The sequence below is a fragment of the Odontesthes bonariensis genome, chromosome 7, assembly GCF_027942865.1.
Source record: "Odontesthes bonariensis isolate fOdoBon6 chromosome 7, fOdoBon6.hap1, whole genome shotgun sequence".
Classification (NCBI taxonomy): Eukaryota; Metazoa; Chordata; class Actinopteri; order Atheriniformes; family Atherinopsidae; genus Odontesthes; species Odontesthes bonariensis.
Window position 1 is genome coordinate 29073838 of NC_134512.1, and position 23200 is coordinate 29097037.

The following is a 23200-nucleotide window of genomic DNA, read 5'->3' on the forward strand; positions in this document are numbered from 1 at the left end:
TTATAAAGAGCCTAAAAATATGATTTGAAGAATTGGTTCTTGGCTAAGTGGACATTTGTTCATTCCTTGAGTTATGTGCCTTTTTTTGCTTCAATGATTCACAGGTCAAATTTAACTGACTTAACAAACAACACACATTTCTCTGAAAATGGTCAGGTACAAGGGCTGAACTAAAAATAAGTGGAAAATCAGCTAATGTCCAAAGAAAACCTTTGAAAGATTTCAGAAAGAAACTATTGCTCAAGACCACTTTAAAACATTATTTGCGCAGTACTTTACTTGACTATATAAATTTTCTGCTATTTCATATTTCCACTCGTCTGTGTTTTGAAGGAAATACTTATGAACATTTAGATTTTATAGTATTTGAAGGAGTTCAAACTGTTGTAGACTGCTATTTTTACATTGCATTATTGGTACTTTAACTCAATTAAATTAATACTCCCATCTGATATTTGCTTTAAAATGTCTATGTGTTGTTAGATAATGTTTTAGATTTAATCAGATGTTCAACTATACAGTCGCTTCTAAAATTGATTATGGTATAATTTAATTTGAATTTTCCTTTTCATGATAAATGACATAGTTTGATAGTTATTATTTATTAAATCTCATAGACTGAAAAAAAAGGAATAAATATGTTAACTCGGTCAATCGCTGATTGGGAATCGGGGCTCTGCTGCTCTCCCCTGACGTCACGTCCAGGAAATTAAATCGAGTTCGAGTATCAGCGCAGGCGGAGGAGACGAGATACTTTTTAAAGCAGGGATGGTAAGTTTGAATGATATTTATTGTGTACTGGTCGACTTAACAATATACATTATGCCCAGAAATAAGGAAAATATCACTTCCAGTTTTTTTTATGATTTATTAGGAAAACCAGAGTATATGGTCCATTTAGTCACACTAAGCTAACGTTAGCTAGCTCAGTTTTGGCTGCACTGTGAGTAAGCAAAACAGCTTTAACCGCTAGTAGTATTAGCTTCAGAATGGTACCAAACTCACATAAAACCTTCTGCGTTGCTTGTCTTTATCTATCTCTGTCGCATTGAAAAAATATTTATCTACCTGTAATGTAATAAAGTTTAGGGATTTGCTTTTATAACTAAGCAGGGTAAATGGTTAGGTAAATGGCTAATGCTAATATCTAGCTGAAGTTAGCCACACTGGGCTGAGTTAGCATCGCTGACACCAGCATTGGAAGTTTCATGCCTTTACTTTCGTTTTCGTAAAGTTCTCCGGCTTTTTGCGACAGACTTACTTTCCTGGGCAGCAAATATAATTACAGTCTCTATGGTGAGTCCAGGAATCTTCGTACTGTTGGTATTTTACCGGGGCAGGTGTAAGACCTAATTAGCAATTTAGAACGGCGGCTTTAGTTAGTTGTGATGTTTTCATCGTTTGCTGGATTGTCGCTCCTAGGAGGCTGAACACAAATGTAGGTTTGATCAATTATTTAAATGTAATTTAAAACCTGTGTTTGTAAAAGTCCCTGCTGCACACAGGGCTGTTTGTAGTCAGGGGTACTTAAGAAAATTGTAGTGAGCAAGCGGGTGATAATGCAAGACAATTATGTAAGTTTGGCTTTAGTTCATTGCGGGATAATTCTAATATTTCTTCCGATATGCGTTTCCAATGATGTGTTGTTTTTATCCGTAGTTTCGCAATCAGTATGACAACGATGTGACGGTGTGGAGCCCACAGGTAAGCTGCTGTTTGCCTCTGCTCGTGTTTTCACTGAACACTGGCATCGCACAATGTGTTTGAATGTATTTTTGTTTTGATACACGAACAGGGCCGTATTCATCAGATCGAATATGCGATGGAGGCGGTAAAACAAGGATCTGCTACGGTCGGACTGAAATCCAGATCCCACGCAGTCCTGGTTGCACTAAAGGTACCGTCGTTCTGCATTAGGTTTTGTTGCTTTTAATTTCTGCGTTGGGGCATTGACATAAAAGTGATAGTTGCTCGTGGCTTGTTTAGAACATATTCACTCCAAATTTAGCAATGTGACCCTTTCATCCATTTTCTGTATGATAATTCAACTTTGTCTAAAACTCTCCAGGATTAGTGGTGTGCCTGTGAGTGTCAGATTACTCTAAACTCTCATTAATATTAAAGCAACAGTCCCTCCTGACATCAAGTGTCATCTCGGTAGTTTTGAAAAAAAAAAAACATCCAACCTCTGGAGAAAACTGTCCCTCAGTGTCCTTGAATGTGACTTTACAACTATAACACGGTCAAGGAAGCGTGTGACAAAGTGTTGATGTGAACTCTAATGCATTGTGTTTTGTTGCTCTGCAGAGAGCCCAGTCTGAGCTGGCTGCTCACCAGAAGAAGATCCTTCATGTCGACAACCACGTTGGCATCTCCATCGCTGGACTGACTGCTGATGCCAGGCTGCTCTGGTAGGTTACTGCTACTTTGGCGGGCTACGTGTTCATTAAAGCTGCTTACTAAAATATGCATTTAGTTTTCTTCAAAATCCCCCATTTCACACACGTCTGTTTCATGTCTGAACAGGCCTTCTGGTCACTTTCGCATGAAAGTCATGAGCACTCCCTCGCTTGGCCGTAACATTATCACTTGGAACACAGGACAAGTCTGAACTGTATATAGTTACATCAACCGATTAACACACACACAGATAGTTGAAGGTTAGTTTGGTATTTGATCTTCTTGTAAGAGGAAGTGTAAATGTTAGCTAAACTTTCCTCCTTCATGGTTGGTACTCGGCTCCTGTCACACAGCAGACGGCAAAGACCTGGCAGTAAAGTGAAGCACTGTCCGGTCTCACGGTCGCTGTGTTTCTGAATGAAGCCACGAGGATAAACGACGTAAAAGTGGCCTATGATTAGATGACAGGACGCTGCAATGTTAAGGCTTCTGTGCCTGAAAATGCCTTTACGCTTGTGCCTTCTCTCCTGCAGTAACTTCATGCGTCAGGAGTGCTTGGACTCAAGATTTGTCTTCGACAGACCCCTTCCCACTTCACGTCTCGTCTCTCTTGTTGGCAGCAGTATCCTCTTTACTTTCTAGGTTTTTACTTAAAAAAATATATATATCCTTTCTTAGTTAAGGCTGCCATAGACGGTGTGAGAAGTTGACAGCAGCTGGGTTTAAATTCACTGAAAATTGTGCCTTGCCACAGATGCATGATGTATTTCCTGCTCTCCTCTGGGAAAGAGATCAAACGGTTTTCTCACTGGATGTTTTTAAAAATTCGAATATTGGCTGTGAACAGTGATCTTGACTGAAACTGCAGAAACCCAAATCCCAACGCAGAGGTATGGACGGAGGCCCTATGGTGTTGGGCTCCTCATTGCTGGCTATGATGTAAGTTTATATGCAGTGTGTGTAATATTCCACTTGGTTTGTACACACTTGATATAAACTTTAGATAAAGAATTGAAGAAAGTCCCCATAGCTGGTGTTTATCTGTGCGGCACACAGGATATGGGACCTCACATCTTCCAGACCTGTCCATCGGCGAACTACTTTGACTGCAAAGCCATGTCCATCGGAGCGCGCTCCCAGTCTGCACGCACCTACCTGGAGAGGTGCATGGAAAAGTTCCTCGACTGTAAGATTCTCTTTGTATTTCTCGGCTTCGCTCACACACACATTCCCCTCCCACTTCCTGCCAAATGCAAAGAAAGAACATCCGTGTTACTCCGACTTTGTCATTCAGATTTACGGTTCAGTTTTTTTTCGAGATGTGTGAAGTCTTTACAGTTTTATTAGCTGAATTAGGTTTAAGGTTTTCATGTCTTTTTCTCATTTAGCAAATCTGTTATCGATTCACCTATAAGTGTGTTTTGTTGTCAGGTAACCTGAATGAACTGGTCCAGCATGGCCTCCGTGCTCTCAGAGAAACTCTCCCCTCTGAGCAGGACCTCACCACCAAGGTACCCCTGCTCTCTGGCCTCATGCGGCACCCTCCTGCACAACAGATCAGTTATCTCTGTCTTCATCATTAGCCGCTTTCGGACTGTAGGAACCTTTGGCAGTTCTAATAACCTTTTAATCCGCGGGGCCGTTTTCTCCCGTGTTCGGACATACAGCAACTCGGGGCTTTCTCCCTCAGTTCCTATAACTATTTAGCTCCTTCTCCGAGGTCGGGTCTTTTCATGGTTCTATAGAACTAATCTAAGGGAGGTGTGTGGTGGTCGGTAGCTACGCCCCATGTAATTCTATCACGGCTGAAATGTCTCCTCATATGACACAGACACAACCGGCGGGTGTTTAATAAGTCAACTTACACTGGTCTCATTTGTCTGCAGCGCTCTGCTCTCCTTTCTTCCTTCATGAAATAAAAAAGTATTGTCTCCTGACTCTCTCTGTGAGCTCTTCCAGCCTCGATATTAGACGCCTGATGTGATTGTCCATGATTAATATCACCATCATGCAGACCATAAACACAGTGGCCTCCCCGCTCTCCATATTTGCTCCTTGGTGGTGTTTTTTCTACTCTCCTTACTTTTACCGTTTTGTTTTGTGTTTGAATGTAGCGCTAAACGGCTAACACGTCACTGAAGCAGACGGCTGCGCGCGGCGCATCAGTCCCTATCAGGTCCCGACTCATGTGCGAATGCAGACTGAAACAGTTCCGCTGGGGAAGGATAGTTATCAGAACGAAATTCGAGGAGGGTGGTTCTGATAACTACTTTCTTAGAACTGTCTGTCCGAAAGCGGCTATTATCTAAACTGCAGCCACACCTTTCAGGACCATTCTAAAACATTCAATTAAAACAAACGGGTTGCTGTGGGTTGCATGAGTAATCTGTGTTTACTGGTTGTCTCTTAACCACACGTCTCATCCTTTCAGAATGTTTCCATCGGCATTGTGGGAAAGGAAATGGAGTTCACCATTTATGACGACGACGACGTTGCTTCCTTCCTGGAGGGTCTGGAGGAGAGGCCACAGAGAAAGGTGCAGCAGCGACTCAAAAACATCCAGTTTAGGCTGTTTAAGTACAGAAAACAAATCTTTTCCGAGTCTTTGCTACTACACTGGTTTCAGTTTGAAATGTTTTGTGCCCCACAGGTGGCCCAGCCTGCAGATGAGCCTGCTGCTGCGGCAGATGCACCTGTTGAGCCAATGGAGCACTGAGCTGACCGGTGATCCGTTTCCTGTCGAGTCCAGACCAACCTGACACTTAGTGCAAACCAACAGAGGAGGGTTGTTGTGACGTGCCACTCGCTAAACTGTTCATCTAAAATAGTCTCCGCTAACACCGGCCCATTTGATGTTGCTTTTGTATGGGTAAAGTAAACCATTATACGAGTAATAAACAATCTTTTTTTGAATTGTTCCTCTGCTCATCTTTACTTTCTGTGTGAATATTTAGGGAAACACCGCATCCAACTTTAAGCCGCAAGTAATGTACCCAGAAGACCCGGAAAATTGTATTGAATTTATTCACAGCATTTCAATCATTCCTTTGCATCTTCAAGAGTTTTCTTACAACCCATCAAAATAAGAATATTATCTGCAGTCCCGGCTTCAAACTGCACATTTTGGTCTCATTCAGTCTTCTGTGTTCGTGCATTTGAGAACAAGCTCTAACTTATTGTTGTGTTTAAGTTAGATGTTCTCTCATTTATCAGGTTGTTTCAAACGTAGCAGGTCGACTGGCTTCAGTGCAGGGCTGTTCACCTTCAGAGAATATTTCTACATCTGGAAGCATTTCAGGTCATAAATTACATCAATAACCTTTCAAATTTCAACATGATGGGATTATGTTATTCAGTAGAGAGCTTTTATTGTTTTTTAAATGCTACTTTAAGACTTAATACTTTTAAGCTGATGAACACAGCTGATGTAAGCGGTCTACAAACCTTTCTTGTACACACTTTTCCTCTCTTATTCACTTCAAATAAAGAAACAAGGCTAGAGATTCATCTTCATGCCATCACCAACTTTCATGCTACTGCCCGACTAATGAGAGCGGACCTAAAAACAGAATCTCTGCCCCCGTAGGGGCATGTGTCCGTTTCATTTTGGAGTCAGCGTGTGGCTTTCTTCGCCTTCCTCCTCTTGCTCCTCCGTCTGACCGAGCTGCAGGACGTTTCCGTCTCGGCCGCCTGGGTGAGGTCTTCGATCTTCTCGTGCTCCATCATGGACGTCGCCTTCAGCGTGAGCTCCAGCTCCTTCAGGACTCCGTCCAGGTCCTCCTCCGGAACGCCCAAATCAACGGGACTTCCTCCCTCCTCTTGCTCCTTCGCTCTTCCTCCCGCATCACTCTGCGGCGTCATGTCCTCGTCTCTCTCTGCGGTAAAAGCGGGTTCTCTCCCAGCGTCCGCGCTCAGATCCCCGGCTCCCTCGGCCTCCCCTCCACCTCTCATGTCCTCGGGGAGGTTTTCTGCCTGGCAGTCCTTGTCTCCTTCCGTCCTCTCTGCCTCAGCCCCTTCCTTCGGACTGTGCTGACAGCGGCAGTGGGAATGTTCCCATTGCGGTTGAGGTTCTTCAGGATAATCTGCAGCGGGTTTAGAGAAATGGAGGAAATATATATTTTTTTATGGGTTAGGGTTATGGAGCAAATTCGTAGTTATACAGTATATGTCTTGAAAAAAGTATCGTATGTGTTTTATGTGCATTAGATTATAGTTTATCAATCATATTTCATTCTGCAGAGACGCCTCGTATGGAGAGGACGTTAAAACAAAAACAAAAGGAGTGTTTCAAATTCGTGCTCCATGTGCCCCCTTTTGACTTAGAGCACCTGCCCCTCCAAAGGTCTCTGCACAGTTTGCTCATACCATCCCAGTCTTCCTGTGTCCTCTTCTCTGGAGGGATCCCCTCGACCAGCTGGCCCTCCTGCATCACCCGAGTTATCTCCGTCAGCTGCTGCAGGAGACTCTCCTCCTGGTCTGCTGTCACCCCCTTTGCCCTGCAGAGCACACAGACAACCGTACATATTTCATTCCGGAAGTTTATGATTTCAAGCCTTCCTTTCTTTTCTAATCTGCTCCAAATTTCGTCCCCAAAAAAAAGATTTAAGAAATGATGGCTTTTATCTCAACGAAGCTAGCACGTGAGTGTATTTAAAGTGACAAACAGGAGGCTGACCATCAAACCTTCTTAGTAAAAGACGCACGCCCACCTGTCAGGACTGTGGTGGACATTGGAAACGATATTCTCCATCACCAGCTCCGTCTCCCTCAGCTTCTCCTGCAGCTGGGCCAGCTCGAAGTCAGCTGGAGGGCCAAGAGGGAGGGGGGGCGAGCAAGAGCCGCGAGTTTAAACAAAGCAGACAATATTGGAAAACCATGTAGGCATTTGGGATCATTTGGAAAATGAGCAGTTGTTTTGTTTCTTTCCCCCACTGCCTGCCATGCATCACGCTGTATGATGCTTTATCGGAATCAATATGCAGCAAAATGACCAACACTCGTTTTATTCTCATTACGTTAATGCACCACAAGATGAACGTGCATGTCAGATGTGGAGAGATGGGATGTGACTCATTAATGCAGATATGACACACACAGCGCGCTTATTCATTGATGGGAAATGCTCCCTCGGTGCAGATGTTCTGACTTCCTTCTGAGCCCAGCAAAGTCAAGAATTAAACCTAAAAAAAGTGGATTTGATCTGCATTCTACACCTTATATTTGCACACATTATGGTGACAATAATACAGCACTTAACATTTGATATTGAAATGTGTCTTTGTAGAATTACTTTACATCCATGTGACAGATGCATACATTTCCAAAAGCTAGCTAACTATTCATTGTTGAAACTTACTGATCTTTCTCTTCGTGTTCTCTGACCGAACTGGGGGAAACCTTCCTTCTGCGGGCTTGTTGCTCCCCTTGGATGTGATCTAACAGGGGGATAACAACGGGATTAAACCGTAAGTCCCACAGTCCCACAGCAAAGTGTCTGCAAGAGACAATGGGCTACTTTGACAAAGTGCTTTTATAGGCCGTCCTCATTTTTAGACAAAATCATTTGCTTGGTTCAAATTTTCATGGAAATGCCATGGAAGAACCTCTGAAATCCATTCGCTGTAGATGTGCATGAAGCGGGCAGCATTGTACCTTAAACAGTATGTAGAGGATGTAGAGTAAGATGCCGAAGCCGTACACCGGAATGATATGCCCTGCCAGGTTGGATTTGCCTCCGGTTCCCGCCCCTGTTCCTGCTCCCTTACCTCTGGCTACGCCCTCAGGGTTATGGGCCCTGGAGAAGCCAGAGCCTGCTGCCCTCTGGCCTCGGCCCTCTGGGGCCACGTTACGGTGCATCATTGGTGGGAAATTATGTGAACCTGCAGAGAGGGTGAAAATGGCTGAAGAGGGTGCACCAATGAAAACATAAATATGTGAAACGTTCTCCCGTATGTTGCTACTTTTCACTGTTTTTGTGTCATTAAAAATGTTATAAAATTAGTTTTTTGGACTGAACAAAGATATCATCTGTTTTTGTCATTCAAATTTATATCAATATTGGAGGCTACAGTTTATTGCAGTTTGTGGAGCTGTTTATTTACGTTACAGTTGTTGAGCAGTGTTTCTAATAGTTCTGTTTATCAGGTTATTTCATTCAGGCAGTGCTAGTTTTCATCTGCTCTCCATAAATGGATGTTTAAAAAGAGCAATGAAAAATATACACTATTTTTAAATGGTATTATTTTGAAAGAAATTGCATATGTTGCATAACATAATATATTTTTGACATTATGTGAACTTATTTGCTTCATAATAAGACTTACCAAGTGAACATTATCTTTTTTTTTTAATGGTCGGAGCCAGTATAGATGGGAAAAAATTAGGAATGTTTTGAAAGGTGTTTTTGGCGCCCGCGTCAGGGAGGAAAGTATAACTACAAGGACACATCAATGATGTCCAATACATATTGTGGTTTAAGATGATCACATATAAACACCATGTAAAACTTTTAAAATAAGATTATTTAGGGCTACTATTTGAAGAGTAGAAAGCTACCAAATGAGCTGAAAATGAACGTTAAAGAATAACCGTGAATGGCGACGCACCCTCCGGCCGCTCGGCAGCATCCCTCCTCCCCCTGGATAACAGCATCTTGGGGAGCAGCAGCGCGACGCACAACACGAGACACGTCGCGAGAGTCATCTTTTGAAACGTTGACATCGCCATACCGAAAAGTGAACCGTTATCCTCCTGCCAGAAAACTACGATACAATTAACAATGAGAAAATAGAAGAGACGGGTTTTGGTTGTACTTCCTTGTTGACTGGAGAAGCGGAAGTGCACAAGAGCGGTAATTACAACGTTTCACCGCTGGGTGACGCCAAAGATCCGTCTTTGAACAGGTCGGAAGTGTAAAGTCAATAGATATTTCCCATGAACATTTAATCATACACAAGTTGAAAACTGAATTATAATATTCAGAGATATATTTGCTTTATATCCTCAGCACACTTTTTTTTTAATTTACATATGAGTTGAGATATGTAATAGTCCTAATGAGTTATGTATCAACTATATCCTTTTTCTACTTCACAGACACCATAATGTTACCGTTATTTCACCACTGCTTTATCCTTATTTGTGTTATTGAGCCCTTTAAAGGAGGACCTCTGTCAGCACTGCAGCATCTCTCTCTGCACAGGAATCCTAAAAACCTTATGTCAACTCTTCTGAAGACTGTCTTCAGCTCACACGCCGCCCGTCATCTGCCATTTGTAACAAAGTTTTATGAAGTCTAATCAAGCTCAGATTGTGACCTCTGGAACAGCGGCATGTTCTCCGAGAAGGATCAGCAGTTTCCTTTCTGAGTTAAACCAAAATGAGAATGCAGAATTAGTGCTTTCTGTTTCACATGCAGGAAGGGAGCTATGCTTATTTTATCAAATGCACTCTTCCTCAAAATGCACCTGTAAGTTAACCTAACTTTGTGATTTGAATCTTTTTTAACAAATAACAATTCACTTGGCTGTTGATCATTCTCTGCAACCTAAGTGTTTTTCTGATGACCCTAATTTTATTTGGCCACATGGGGGCAGCAGTAGGGGTGAGGGCAGCATTGACACATTAAAGCCCTTGACGCACACTTGTATTTATTAAGCCCCTAAAAGCTCACCTGTTCATTGATTGCCTCTTTAAATGTTTATTTTATTTTTTTTTAAATTTCTTTGTAGACTGCCTCTAACTTAATTAGATTAAACTTTACAAGCCGATGGGGCTGTTTTCTGCGGTTGATTATGCATGACAGAGCCCTGGCAGTTTGAATCTTTGATTCAGAGCTTGTTATTGGTGCACTCCAGTTCCAAGGTGGAAATGCTTGACAAGGTGCTGACAGCTGGTTTCTTTCATATTTCATACATGGCCTGGTCAAAAAACAAACCAAAGAAAGTGACACGGTGATATTTTAATGGACCGCCTGCAGCAGCTGCTTTCACCGTGGCATCATTTCAACAAGGTTTTGCAGTGTCATAACATTCATTTCTATCGTTTTCTTTTTGCCAATATCTATTATTGGTGATGATAGGAAAGTCAGACAACTGCATGAACTCCGTCACATCCCTAAACATGCAAATGATTCTCTATTGGATTAGACTCTGGTCTCTGTGGTGCCAATCCATGTGTGGAAAATTATGTCTCGTCCTCCCTTAACCACTTTTCCCAGTTTGAGCCTGATTTATCCTGACATTGTCATCTTGGAATATGACCACAACACCAAGGAAGAAAAACTCTATTCTGTCATTCAGTGAGATCACAAACATTCAAGTTTTTCTTCCAGCCATATTTCTTCCTCCTTTAGGGTGATGGTTCATCACAATCCTTCCAGATTTTAATAGCGTGTTGAACAGTTCTAAACCCGATTCTAGTAGTTTCAGCAATCTCAGTAATCTGAACCTTCTGGAACAGAGAAACATCTTTTCCACATATGCGAGACGTGTCTTCGCACCTCGTTGTTTCAGGAACCAGAAGCTACTCAATGCTTCAGTTAGGGTTAAATAACTTGTCAGTCATTTGTAGTCATGGCTGTGTAAGTATATAAATAACAGACACACAAAGTGTAATTAAAATCCAGTTTAATTAGTGAAGAAAAAACAGTAAAGTAGGAATATGATGACAGAGGGCTCGAAGTCTTCTGGGTCAAGAGGCTGAAAGCGTGTCAAACTTTTCCTCCACGTGAATTGCTCAACTGAGCCAAGCAACATTTGCAAATGTGGTTTTTTGTTTTGTTTTGAGGCTTTCTGAAAGATAGCTGGGTGGGGTGAAGTTCAAAAACACTTCAGTGACTGCCAGAACACTCTGACAATCACAGGGCACTTTGAGCTCTTCTTCAATGGACACAATTGGTTGATTCTATGTTTATTGGCTTCACTCCATCCATCGAGTGTTTCACATTTGTGACAAATCATTTGCAAACAGCGCTAGCTTGCTCTGTTTCTCTTCACAGTCCACATTAAGTGCTGAGGAAAACATCGTCCTGATGGTTTCTTCAGTCCTTTCTCTCTTTTCTCTTCCTGGTTGATATCGAGTCCGTATTCCACGCAGCTCTGTAGCAAAGAGTTCAAACATGGGCTGCAGCAAAGGTGTCCAAAGAGTTTTTTTTTTTCCCACCCTACAGAGTTAAGTCTGAAGCAAGAAGCTGATGAGGACTGAGCTGTGAGTTTCATGGTCCAGCTGGCTCACAGTGGTTCATCTCCTGATCTGCAGGGAGAGAGAAGAAAAATATGAAACATCTCCAAGTGGATATTTGACAGCAGTGGCCGCTGCTGACTTTTAAAACAGGGGAAGCCCATATTACGCGTTCAGGGTTGTAGTGCCATCCCAAAGCAGAAGATAGCAAAGTTAAAAAGAATTAGTTATAACATAGCTGTGTCTAGTATGACAAGTATGCCCAGCAAATACACAGAAAGAAGGTATAGACTTTGAAAATTCACACAGCAAGGCCAAAATCAAGTATGATCGAATCTAAGGCCTGTAAATGGCTGGATCTGTGGCTGGATCAGAATCTGTGGAGCATTTTTCCCTGTCATAATGAATACTTAGAGTTTGATGGTGGTGGTAAGTATTCTTAAAAAAGGTAACATTTGTGAATGGGCAGCATGAATTCTGGAAAGAAACAACTAAAAGTATTACACAGTGCACCTTTAAACTATAAGCTATACCAGGGGTCCCCAACCACCGGGTCGCGGACCGGTACCGGTCTGCGAGACGGGCCGTGAGATTGGGGGGGGAAAAAAAAAAAATTTTTTTTTTTTTTTTTTTTTTTTTCTTAAAAAGACATGGAAATCGGGAATTCTTTCATTTCACTCGCTAGATTCTATACTTGGAAACTGCATAGATTGCATTATAGGAGGCCGATTGTGCACGTTTATTTTTTTCAATGATGACTGTCTGTCTGTCATCATATCCTAATTTGTAAAAGCATCTGCTAAATGTAATGTCTGTTGAACGTAAAGTACAAAAAAAAAAAAAAAAAAAAAAGTATCTCCCCCCCCCCCCCCCCCCCCCCCCGACCGGGCCGCGGGAACAAATTGCAGAACCAAACCGGTCCTTGGTGCTGAAAAGGTTGGGGACCCCTGAGCTATACTATAAGAAACAATGGGAAATGAGTGAAACTCCGACAGCACTTTCACAGACAACCAGTCTCTTTCGTATCCGCTTTGGGACTGGAGTTCCAGCGTGCTTCTCCCCGCTTAAAAATTCGGCTGCCACAAGATCTCTCGATTTAGCCAATGATGACCTAGAATTGTAGAAAAAAACTTGACTCGCCCTCCTGAAGCCGGGCAGTCCCCGGCTCGGAAGCCTGGCTGTTAGTGGCGGCTTCATAACATGATTTCCTCAGTGAACAGCGGCGATTTCAGAACAAATCACTTCATTAAGCTACAGGACAACATGTTGTAGTTATGAAAGTAAATGCAGTATTGGGCATATCTTGTGTTTTGTGAATAACTGTTTTATCGTCAATTTAACATTGAAGATGTAGCAATTTCGCCAGAGAATGGGAGAGGCTGTCCGGCTTCCCGTGTTGTCTTTGAATAGCCGCGGCTGTTTGACAGAGAATAAAATAAAAATCACAAGAGCAACAAATGTGCATTAATCCACACTGAAAATAGTCCCTCCACAATTGGGCTGTTGGGTCCAGGTCTGTCATTTACATCCATTAGCTCACATCTCTCGGAAATAATGTGTTCGAGTCCGAAAGCCAGACATTAAAGCACCATTGTTTCCACATAAGAACAGATGTTTATGTGAAAGAAAACTGCATTTACAAGCTGTTATAATGTCTTAGATGAATGAACTCATTATTTTTCAAAGATCTCCTAAATCCCTTTGTTTTTCCACACTGTGTGCATTGTTGTACAATTTTTATAAGATAATATACTTTACTCATCATGTGTACACCTTAGCCATGTTTATACTTAAAAAAAAGGCAAAAGCAGGCAAACAAGTGCGTGCCAGGGCCAACGGTATTTTTACTGTCACTTCAAAGGCTTGATTGGGGCTCCCTGTGGGCCTGGGCCCATGGCGTTTACCATACGGATAAACAGGGCTACTGTGGCGAGTTTTATCAGTGGGTTGAGACGGACAGAATGGATGCTTAAGACCAAGGAAGTTGAGCAGCTCACTAACTCGCTATTTCTCTCTGTTACAATGGACTAAACTGTATAGTGTACCTGTTGTCTGGACACCGGGCACATGGCTCTGCCAGTGAATTCAGACTTTTCTGGCACAAATTAATTTTTGCAAGTCAACAGCAAAACAATTTAACTCAAAGTCTATGTCTGAAGCTAAAAAACTATCGTTATTCAACTGACATGACTTCAGTAATTCATTAATAACCACTGCTAATGATAGTAATCAGTTAGTAATGATTTCGTTCTAACCAATTATGGATTCGTGAGGACACCAGAAAAACACACTAAGGCCTAATCCCATTTCTATTTTTCTACCCCTACCCCTCGCCCCTTCAAACGTAGCTGTAAGGCGTAGGGCTTGAAACGTAACCCCTATGAATTGGGACAGCCCTTCACACTCACGTACGTCAAGTCCACGGCGTCAGTTGTTACGTACCCAAAAGCGACAGCTTTAGCCAGAAATAAACAAACATGCCTGCTGCTGTGGTTTTCGCACTCTCCTGGGCTATTCGTATATTTTTAGAAATATCTGCGTCGAATCGACGGAGTGCCATCAGGCGAAGGCGTCTTCGACATCTGGGAGCGTTGCTGGATCTTCTTACGGTATGTAGAATGAGAAATTAATGCAAATAACGCGTGTGAGTGAGCAGCTGGTAGCTTCCAGAGCCGGCGTGTGAATATGATAATGTGTGTGTGTGTTTGAAAGTGCTTCTAACTGTACATTTGTGATATCGTGTGATATCCTAACCTGGCTAACCTAGCTGAAAGCATAAGCTAACGTTTAGCCTTTGTTACTCGCCTCGTTCCGTTTGGGATAAACATGCAGCTCATGCGTTTTTGAAGCGGTTTTCTTTGTACCAGGTTCAGATTTGATGACATAAATAAATGCACTGCATTGTGTGTGCTATCAATGTGTTGGTTTGGGAGGATGAAAGCCTGATCTTTCCATGTTTTTCTTTCCATCAGACGGGTCATCCTACAAATTATTGCTGATTGGACCAAAACATAAAATGATCTGTTAAGATGTTATTGTTTTGTTTGAGAATGTACCCCAATTTTTTTGTTATCCCTTGTATAATAAATCTCTTCATACCAATATCCGTTCCAGTCGTTCATATGATGTTGATGCGCGTTGTACTCTGGGAAATATATTATACCCCTTCGAACGGAGTCTGCCTGGCCGAACCACTCCGTTTCAGCCCTCCCCCTTACCCCTACTCCTCTGCCTTAACGTGATTTGGGACACCCCTACGCCTACACGTGAACGCGCAAAACGGAGGGGTAGGGGTAAGGGGTAGGGCCAAGGGGTGAAATGGGATTGGACCCAAAATATGCAGCTGCCTGATGCTGATATTTATTTAAAGTCTCCACCAAGAGTTGAAATTAATCTGTGCAAAAATGCAACACTGACAGAGATGTTGAGAGACTAAAAAGTTACAACTTTTGGAGGCAAAAGAAAATCCATAACTATAGTCATTCCAACAAACTCTGCTGTGCTGGCATCTAAAGCAGACTCCTATTTTCAAGCACTCCAAGCAAAACATTTGTCTTCTCATTATTCAAGATACCAAGATTTCCACACCATTTAACAAAAGAGCTGACTAAATCCTCCAGAGCTCTTAAATACTTCAAGGTTAGTTTGTTTTGTTTTTCTTAAAAAGGAACACGATCTTTAGATACTGACGTCATTTCGCAATGAACTCTGGAAGCCCTTGCATCAAAAAAGAGGAAAAAAATCATAAAACTGTCATTTATGAAGGGCTAAGTTCAGTACTTTTTATGAATTGGAGTTCTTTATTTAGGTTTAAAATGACACGTTGGGCTGCTGTTGGCTTTCAGGAATGTCTCTGAACCGTGGAAGACCCTGAAACCTTCATATTTGTGGATTCTGTGGTCTTTGTTGCACAAACGACCACTGTAAACGCCCATCAAGAGTGAAGCAAGTTTAAGCTTTTTACTCTGCTCTTATGGGATGATTTGTCTGACATTTAGAAATGTAAACATCTTCTGGTTTGTTAGAAACCTGCAGGCTATTGTCTGATGTGGCATCCGCTGTCGCATTTCAAAAAGTTATGCAAACTTGTGTCTGCTGGAATTCAGTGTAAGATACCATGTGTTTTATGTACCAACTGGGTTATTAGAACGTTTTCCCGAAAAACTAAAATCTGTCTGCTGTTGTTGAGGTTAGCATGAGAATCCCTTTCCCATGGTAGTTTGATTCATTGTAAAAAAAACTTTGACATGAGCAAAGTTTCTGTAAATAGAGGCTTATTTATGTTGACATACAAGTCCCTTTGCAATGTTTTTTTGTTCATTAGCTTTAGCATGCTAGGTAGCAGTTAGACATTATCAGTTTTTTTTTTTTTTTAAACCTGCACGATGTGTTAACTCATACTACTAATCAATTTGTCTTTGAGGCACCTTAAGCTTTCATTGCCTTAAACTGTAACATTAAGTTGAGCAACAACTCTTATTCATCATCGAGTCAAGACCTTGATCTGACAGTCTCTGTGACTCCTATGTTCACGCTTCGCCAGTCAATCAATTGGTCCTCGTGTAAGACACACACACATAACTTAAACACCAGCCCCTGTAATTTATCTTTATACTTCCTCGTTCTTTTTCTCATTTATTTTCATCTTTCATGGACTTCTTTTGTTATTTGTAGCACCCCCTAACGTTCTATATGCTTGAGTCCAGTGACAATTCCAGGAAAGCTTTAGCAAACAAGATGGCTTTGCTCTTAGCATTAAAGAGGAAGAAGCAAAACGCATGGTGAAGATGAAGATGCACATTTCATTTCATTGTTAGTTTAATTTCGAGTTTTCCAGTTTGGAGTTCTGATTGTCTTACAATTGAGGGTAAAAAGCTCAGTCTTGTTATTAACAGTTTATAGGTGTGTAACAGGAATAACTTTGTCTGATTATGAACTTTTAAAGGCTCCCTCTTTTCACTTGATTAAAAGCACCCAATCAAAAACATCAGAGGGCATGGGTTCACAGTCTTAATTTTTCAGGCAGTTGCTTGATAAATCTGGCCCCAAATAGGGCATTTTTCCTCCCTAAAGTAATTAAAAAGTTAGTTTTGGTTCAAGCCATTTATCCTGGTGACACCAAGCGCGAGCATGCATGTCCTTTAAGAAGTTTCTTGTTTTTTAATGTCCTTTCTCTCTGTCCCGCTCTCGGTCACAAGAGGTGAGTCCCTCTGTAGCCTCGCTGCTCCGGCCGTGTTTTTTTCACAACAGCTGGAAAGCTTCAGTTGCTGGAGCAGAAAGCTTTTGGTGAATTATAAATCTGTTGTGGGAAATGAGAAAGTGACAACCCATTCCACCTAGCTCGATGCTAATGTGTGTAATATAGCAAAACACTGGAGTTGCTACAGCTTCGACAACTAGCACGCTTCAGCTAGCTAACGAAAATGTACTGTGGTCAAGCTGCTGCCCCCATATTTAGAGTGCCTGTATTAAGACATTTGTGGCAAATGCCTTAAACAGCACAGAGCATGCTAACATCAACATTTAGCACTAATTCCTTCTCGCTCTACGCTGTTTAAATGCATTTGCCATAAAGGCTGGTACAACACATGCACACTCTTGAATAATAGGGCTGTTGGTTTTTAAAGAGCTTCAAACATCAGCTAACTTTTCGGGTTCAACCAGACGTTTGTTAGCTTTGCCTTGCTTATGCGAGGCCAAGGCACTTGCTATTCCAGTTGGTTTCTTCAACAGATCTGATTTATAAAGGTGAGTGGTCACCTTCTTATTTAACACCAGTAACCTGATAGTTACCAGAGCTTATCACTGGCCAGATTAAAGGTTTGCTTCAGCGAGCATAAAGCCAGAATTAGCTTTTCAGTAGTATCTAGCCAGTAGCTAGATATCTATTTAGCTAGTAGCCAGCATCTATGGCTAAGCATGGATAACTTTACACCTGTGAAGGCATCACTAATGCTGAATGATGATTTTAGAGACACATATGCTGCCAGTCAGTCAGCATTTTTTTCACAGTGAGCTTCTTTTTTTTTCAGCAGGACTATGCCAACCCACGATATTGCTCTTCAGTGAGAAGAGTGGGTGTTAAACTACCCTGCCTGATGTCAGGACTTGCCACCGATTTGGTGCATTATGAAATGAAAAACATGACATAGCACGCCCTGAACTGACGCTTAAATCCCATATCAAGCAGAAATGGGAACATTTTCCTTTCAAAATTAGAACAGGAGGTTTCTAGAGTTCACAAACAGAGAAGCGGGATGTAACACAGTGGTAGGCTAAACATGTCCCTGTTTGCTGCTATCAAATTCAAACTGTAATGTCTCCAGCCTCTGGTATGAAGTCTCATGTCTACATATGGTCCTATTTGGGATGAGCCTGCAAGTGTACCGTCCAGATATCTCTGTGCATGGTTTAGTTCAAACTGTCAGTGCAGCTGTCTGGGACTGTAATTCATTGTCATCAGAATATTACCTCTTACTGAGGCTGCATCTCAGTGCTGCCATTAAGATGGCCTCCTTCATAGTCCAGCTGGCACAGGATCATGTTGTTCTTGAGGAAAAACTTGTCTCCCACGCAAAATCTGCAGAGAGAAATAAAAATATGAAACTGGGTCTTGGTTTTTGATGGACCTGCAGTAAATCATGAGGTCCCAAAGGAGCACTTCAGACATATTTTCATATAGCATACATCAACTGCTATGATAATCAGAAAATTAATCTTGCATGACGGTGGCCTGATTGACTATCCGAGTGATATACAAAGTGTTTAACCTCTTAAGCTTTCACACTGTATGGATTTCATCATGTCCTGATTACAATGCAATTCTAATATGCTCATAATGACCAGTGAGCTCACCAGTACACCTCCCAGATAAGTCAACCGAATTTGATCTCCCTAGCTAATTGCTCCCCTAATCTTACCTCTGGCGACAGAGCTGACAGGCAAAGCAGTCTAAATGGTAGACATTGTCTCTGGCTCTCATCACCATCTCAAAGGCAGGGATCAGCTTACTGCAGGCTGCACAGTTCCCCGTCACCCCAAAAAGCCTGCAGAGGGAGAGAAGGTAGAAACCAGGCCTGTGATCTGGATGCACACATGGATATGTTTCGGCCAGGAGCTGCAGAGGAAAAAAACACGCTGAAATAAAAGGAGGATATGCCTGAAAAGTCCCCCACGGGTCTCAGCGAGCATCACAGATGTTGCTCGTGGCCAATTTCCAAATGATCATTTACTGTTTTTGTAGTGGCGACCTGCACTTTATTTATTGCAGATTACTGATGACTGCTGAAGCAGAGATCACATCTGAGCATCTATACATGAAGCCAAGAGTAAAAATGGAAAGATCAACTCAAAATTAAAGGGATGAGCTTCCTATAATAAGGACTGCAGTCAGGTCATTAAACTATGGCTGCAATATAACCACTGAGTTTCTTTTCCACTTTCTAAATTCTAGAACTGCAGACGATAATAAAAAGCTGGAAATGCTCTGAAGCTAGGAGCAGGAATGATTCATTGTTTCAGTACTATAATACAAATTAACTCCCAAATCCACATAGCTTATAGTGGAATTGTATCATCAAACAATACAATATGTACAGATATTCTAATATCTTATCAACAATTCTGCTTATTAATGATTCATTAATAAGCATTTAGACCTTATAACCACTTGAAATTTTGTTTGCTATATTGTAGTATCAACACTTAACTTATGTCTGGTTTTACTCATTGACAGTTGACCTGGAATTACTGAGTACAGTGAGTTTGCTCCCATCTTTTAAAAGCGTTGTGCCTAATCTAGACACTGTGTGAAGCCATGGTTATAGCCTCGTTTCCATTGTGATCAAAGCTGTGGCACTTCTGCTAAAAAACTTTTACAGCTCAAAATATCAAATCTAAAGGCTTCCACGAATAAGATGTGACTTGGATCACTATACCAGTCGCTGATGGAGTGATAAAATTATGTTACACTTTGGAAGTAAATGTCATTTGCTTTGGGATGGCTCAGAGTGAATTTATTATACTTTTGTGAAACCAACTATTTAACTACCTGAGAACCAACTCTGCTGTTTGAAATACGCTGTTCTGGCCAGCTGCAGATGGCCTCACCTCTCATTCACCTCAACCAGAATGAACAAATAGCTCCCTAAGAGCCTGACACACATGAAGATAAGTGGCCATGGCTGATTTCCATATTCCATTAGAGGCCAAATAGAAAAAGGGGGTTTGGGAGGAAATGTTCTGAAAAAACTACATCCGTGGAGTGAGAGAGGAAAGCACTAAGAATTTGTATCTCACTATTCTGGACAACAAATGAAAAACGTCATCAAACGAGTGACTAACGCGGGAACAAAAGCGAGTCCTTATTAACAGAATGTTCTGATCTAACGAGCCTGAGTCCTTCACAGGCACCTGGTGGGGTTTTTTTCCTTCTCCTTAACGAGGCTACGAAGCTCAATGCTAATTCTCCACTAATGGTCCAATTAAAAGAAATCACATGGTTTTAATCCTGCTCTTCAAAGGCTTTTGGTCTGCACCCTTGCAATGATGAGGAAAACAGGAGGCAATCTAGCCAATTTAACTGTCAAAAGGGGTTTTGGTCTCTTAAGTGCAGCGCGGCTAATGAGCGACTTAGCTCCAACCAAATCCAGCTGGATTGTACATGAGACTAACACATGAGTTCAGCAATGTGGCTGGGAAATCAGGAGTTCTCCTGCTGACCTGACACCAGACGTCGTTATTTTAGACAAGGAAATTTGGGGTGTAACTCTCAGAGGAGTCGTTGGTGCCCAGCTTACTTTAGTCTTTAAGGGCTGTCATCAAGATTCATACAGGTGTTACAGTGGGAACCTGTTTATAGTCCAAGTACATTTGAAAAATAAATCAGATAGATAGATAGATAGATAGATAGATAGATAGATAGATAGATAGATAGATAGATAGATAGATAGATAGATAGATAGATAGATCTGGTTAGCTTAGCTTGGCATAAACAACCAACATCAGAGGGACACAGCTAGCCAGGTGCTGCCCTAAGGTGGAAAAATACTGATACTTTTTAGTGTAGAAGGGAAAAGCTGCCATTTAACGTGTAGCAGACACTAAGCAAATGGCTCTAGGAACTTTCTAGTTCTCCACTGAAACCCTGGGTGGCTGTTTCTTTATTTCACGCTATGCTAACAACTGTTGTCTCCTGTTTCGTATTCCATCGGCAAAAAACCTAAGAGGCGTATTTTGTGGAATGTTGAACATTTTGTCACATCTTTAAGAGGATGTCGTTGCTGTGACTGCAGTTAGTCTATGGGAACTTCATCTTTCATTTATTTCATATTGCTGTTTTGTTTAAAAAAACATGTCAAATTGATTTGAAAGTTGACAAAAGGCTCAGAAACAAGGGCAAGCCTGGAATTCATCAACCACAAATGGCACTGTTCTGGCTTCGCTCTATATTTCTTCAACAATGACTCAAAACATACTAAAAGGTCAGCAGCCTGCCTGTTCTCTTACCGCATTCATTCCTCCAAACTGTGTAAGCTAACTGCTGACTGTTGCATTTGTTGTCAGATTTCTTAAACCTTTAAACCCCCAAGCTAGTTAATGTTTCGGAGAAAATAATAATAATGTTGCTGTCTGACTCAAGAATAAGTCAACCCTGCAAGAACCCCCCCCCCCCGCTTCAAATATAAGAGAAATGTGACAACTGCTGGTAAGGCCTCAGTGCTGAGTTGCAATATGATGAATTAAAACGGTCTTAAAAAGCACATCTAAACAAGGTTAAAACCTGTTTGGACCTTCATTCTTTAAAGGAGGAGTCTGAGTTAATCAGCCAATTGTCAATGCTAATTCTTCACTTCATTTCTATGAGGGCGATTATATCTGGAACTATTTACGTTGGAGGTGCATGATGCAGTAAGTACTTTATAAACACTTGCTTTACCACTACATTCACTGAAGCTGTACCTCAGGTAGTCTCTGCGGCAGAGGATGAGGTTGGCCCGGGTGTAGAGGGTGGAGCCCACCCGGCCCAGGCGGCAGTCACAGCAGGCACACTTTAGACAGTCCTCATGCCAGAACCTGTCTAATGCCTGCAGCATGAAGCGGTCCCTGATTTTTCCATTACAGCCGGCACAGCCTCTCGGCTTCTCTCTGGACTGGAGGGACACAAGAGACACACCTGGGAGGAAATAGGACAACAGGTAAACAGAATGACAAAGTTGTACATTTATCAAGGGATTTGTCACTGTTCATTTTCAATTACAGGGTACAGCACACGCAAAAGTATTTTTTTTCTGCTAAAGTGGAACACAAGTCTTAGTCCCTTGTCTTTCCTACTCCCTTCTTTTATAGTAGAGCAATCAAATATCTACACACACTCTATGGCCACTTTATTGGGTACTCTATTGCAATTAATCTTTTCAAACTTGACTGGTTTAATTGTTCTCATTCTTTGCCAATATTATGAGACATAATAAAAAAAAATTCAATTATATACCACATAAACTTAATGAATGATGAATACAATAGGGTCCAGCACATCCTCGCTGAAGTGCAAAAAGAAATACTGGTTTGGCATCTCTTTGATAGTATAAACAAATAGCCCACTCAACACTGAAGGAAAAATAGACCTCAGCAGTAATAGAACAGCTGTATCAAGCATTTTGTTGTACTTACTAAAGCTTAAATGTACAGACCATATTAGTCCAAAGGTATAAATGCACCACACTTACTCTCCTCCTTGTCCAGCACCATCCTTCAGGAAAGAAACTACAGCCCAAAAACAGGAGAAACACCAGTCCTTCTTCTCCTGCGCGCAAGATAACACCAAGAAGAGCGATGACAGACACAGACAGCCTCGACGCAGAGCCTAATGACTGTAAGCGGTCTGAAGTCGCTCAAACTTCGGCTCTGCCTCTCATTGTCCCCCGAGAAAGCCAAGAAAAACAGCCGCTTTCCGTGTCTCGTGAGGAAAAACAGCCCGCGGGTGGATGAAAACAGCGTCTCCGAGTCTCACCTTGCCCGGTAGTGGAGATGTCCTCAAATCAGGAGTGCCTTGTGCTCTATCCTGGCTGATGTCAGTGCATAAGTATGTCTCTATCTGCACGGGCTGCGGCTTTTCCCCTCAAATGAGCCCTTCTGCACACACCGAGCCGCCACACAGCTCCCTCCCTCTCCCTCTCCCCACTTATTCCAATGAAAAAAGAAAAAGAAAAAACTCCCACAGTCAAACGGGTTTTTTTCAGCGCTGCGTGCTAATTATATAAAGTCATTATGCTCAGATCTGATAGGAACCGCCCCTCCCTCTTGGAATCAATTATTCAATACAGAGTCACACACCGGGACAGCCCGGGCCTGAGGTGTTTTAGAATGAGCTTATTCAACTCCAAGGACACCAATTATCTCCAGGGCGCCCTGTAGTCAAAGCCGTGGCTTTTCAGCACGACAGATGCAGAGCCCTTTGCGTGCACATGCGCGAGAGCGTGTGCTCCTGTGTGTATGCCAGGTGTTCATCCCTTATTTTTCTGGTAATGTGATAATAGACTAGCTGTGGGCAAGGATATGCAGTATAACAGAACTAAAGAACACAACAAGCATCTGACACGCATCAGAAAGTAATTATTGG

The 23200-nt window shown here is 41.9% G+C and overlaps 3 protein-coding genes across 4 annotated transcripts; 1 reads left to right on the plus strand and 2 right to left on the minus strand.

Annotated features, from left to right (window-relative positions):
- Positions 1-692: 692 nt before the first annotated feature.
- Positions 693-5318, plus strand: psma1 (proteasome 20S subunit alpha 1). The gene is made up of 10 exons (XM_075470472.1): positions 693-771; positions 1660-1704; positions 1796-1897; positions 2308-2411; positions 2934-3022; positions 3269-3339; positions 3457-3586; positions 3832-3911; positions 4832-4936; positions 5051-5318. The coding sequence occupies exons 1-10, from the start codon at positions 769-771 to the stop codon at positions 5114-5116; spliced, it is 795 nt and encodes a 264-aa protein (XP_075326587.1). The 5' UTR covers positions 693-768; the 3' UTR covers positions 5117-5318.
- Positions 5319-5408: 90 nt separating this feature from the next.
- ric3b (RIC3 acetylcholine receptor chaperone b) lies at positions 5409-9220 on the minus strand. Its single transcript, XM_075470471.1, has 6 exons — positions 9006-9220; positions 8053-8279; positions 7757-7835; positions 7110-7203; positions 6766-6896; positions 5409-6482 (listed from the first exon to the last, which is right to left on the minus strand). The coding sequence occupies exons 1-6, from the start codon at positions 9124-9126 to the stop codon at positions 6013-6015; spliced, it is 1122 nt and encodes a 373-aa protein (XP_075326586.1). The 5' UTR covers positions 9127-9220; the 3' UTR covers positions 5409-6012.
- A 1790-nt stretch (positions 9221-11010) lies between these two features.
- Positions 11011-22978, minus strand: LOC142384767 (rhombotin-1-like). Of its 2 annotated transcripts, XM_075471072.1 has the most exons (6): positions 22592-22978; positions 22308-22384; positions 21541-21754; positions 18501-18626; positions 18052-18160; positions 11011-11652 (listed from the first exon to the last, which is right to left on the minus strand). In XM_075471072.1, the coding sequence occupies exons 2-5, from the start codon at positions 22327-22329 to the stop codon at positions 18055-18057; spliced, it is 468 nt and encodes a 155-aa protein (XP_075327187.1). In that variant the 5' UTR covers positions 22330-22384; positions 22592-22978; the 3' UTR covers positions 11011-11652; positions 18052-18054. The 2 variants fall into 2 exon arrangements, with proteins under 2 accessions (XP_075327187.1, XP_075327186.1); XM_075471071.1 differs by having other exon boundaries at positions 22308-22978.
- Positions 22979-23200: the final 222 nt, after the last annotated feature.

Bases quoted from the DNA above. Each gene is read 5' to 3' on its own strand.
- psma1 (XM_075470472.1), top strand. The intron at 3,023-3,268 runs GTATCCTCTTTA...CTGAAACTGCAG, and splicing joins CGTCTCTCTTGTTGGCAGCA to AAACCCAAATCCCAACGCAG. The intron at 3,912-4,831 runs GTACCCCTGCTC...TCATCCTTTCAG, and splicing joins AGCAGGACCTCACCACCAAG to AATGTTTCCATCGGCATTGT.
- ric3b (XM_075470471.1), bottom strand. From the start codon at position 9,126: ATGGCGATGTCAACGTTTCAAAAGATGACTCTCGCGACGTGTCTCGTG. The intron at 7,204-7,756 runs GTAAGTTTCAAC...TTGGCCCTCCAG, and splicing joins GAACACGAAGAGAAAGATCA to CTGACTTCGAGCTGGCCCAG. The intron at 6,897-7,109 runs GTGGGCGTGCGT...TGTGCTCTGCAG, and splicing joins GTCCACCACAGTCCTGACAG to GGCAAAGGGGGTGACAGCAG.
- LOC142384767 (XM_075471072.1), bottom strand. From the start codon at position 22,329: ATGGTGCTGGACAAGGAGGAGA. The intron at 18,627-21,540 runs GTACAGCTTCAG...CTCCCTCTGCAG, and splicing joins TGCCGCAGAGACTACCTGAG to GCTTTTTGGGGTGACGGGGA. The intron at 18,161-18,500 runs GTAAGATTAGGG...TTCTCTCTGCAG, and splicing joins TGTCAGCTCTGTCGCCAGAG to ATTTTGCGTGGGAGACAAGT.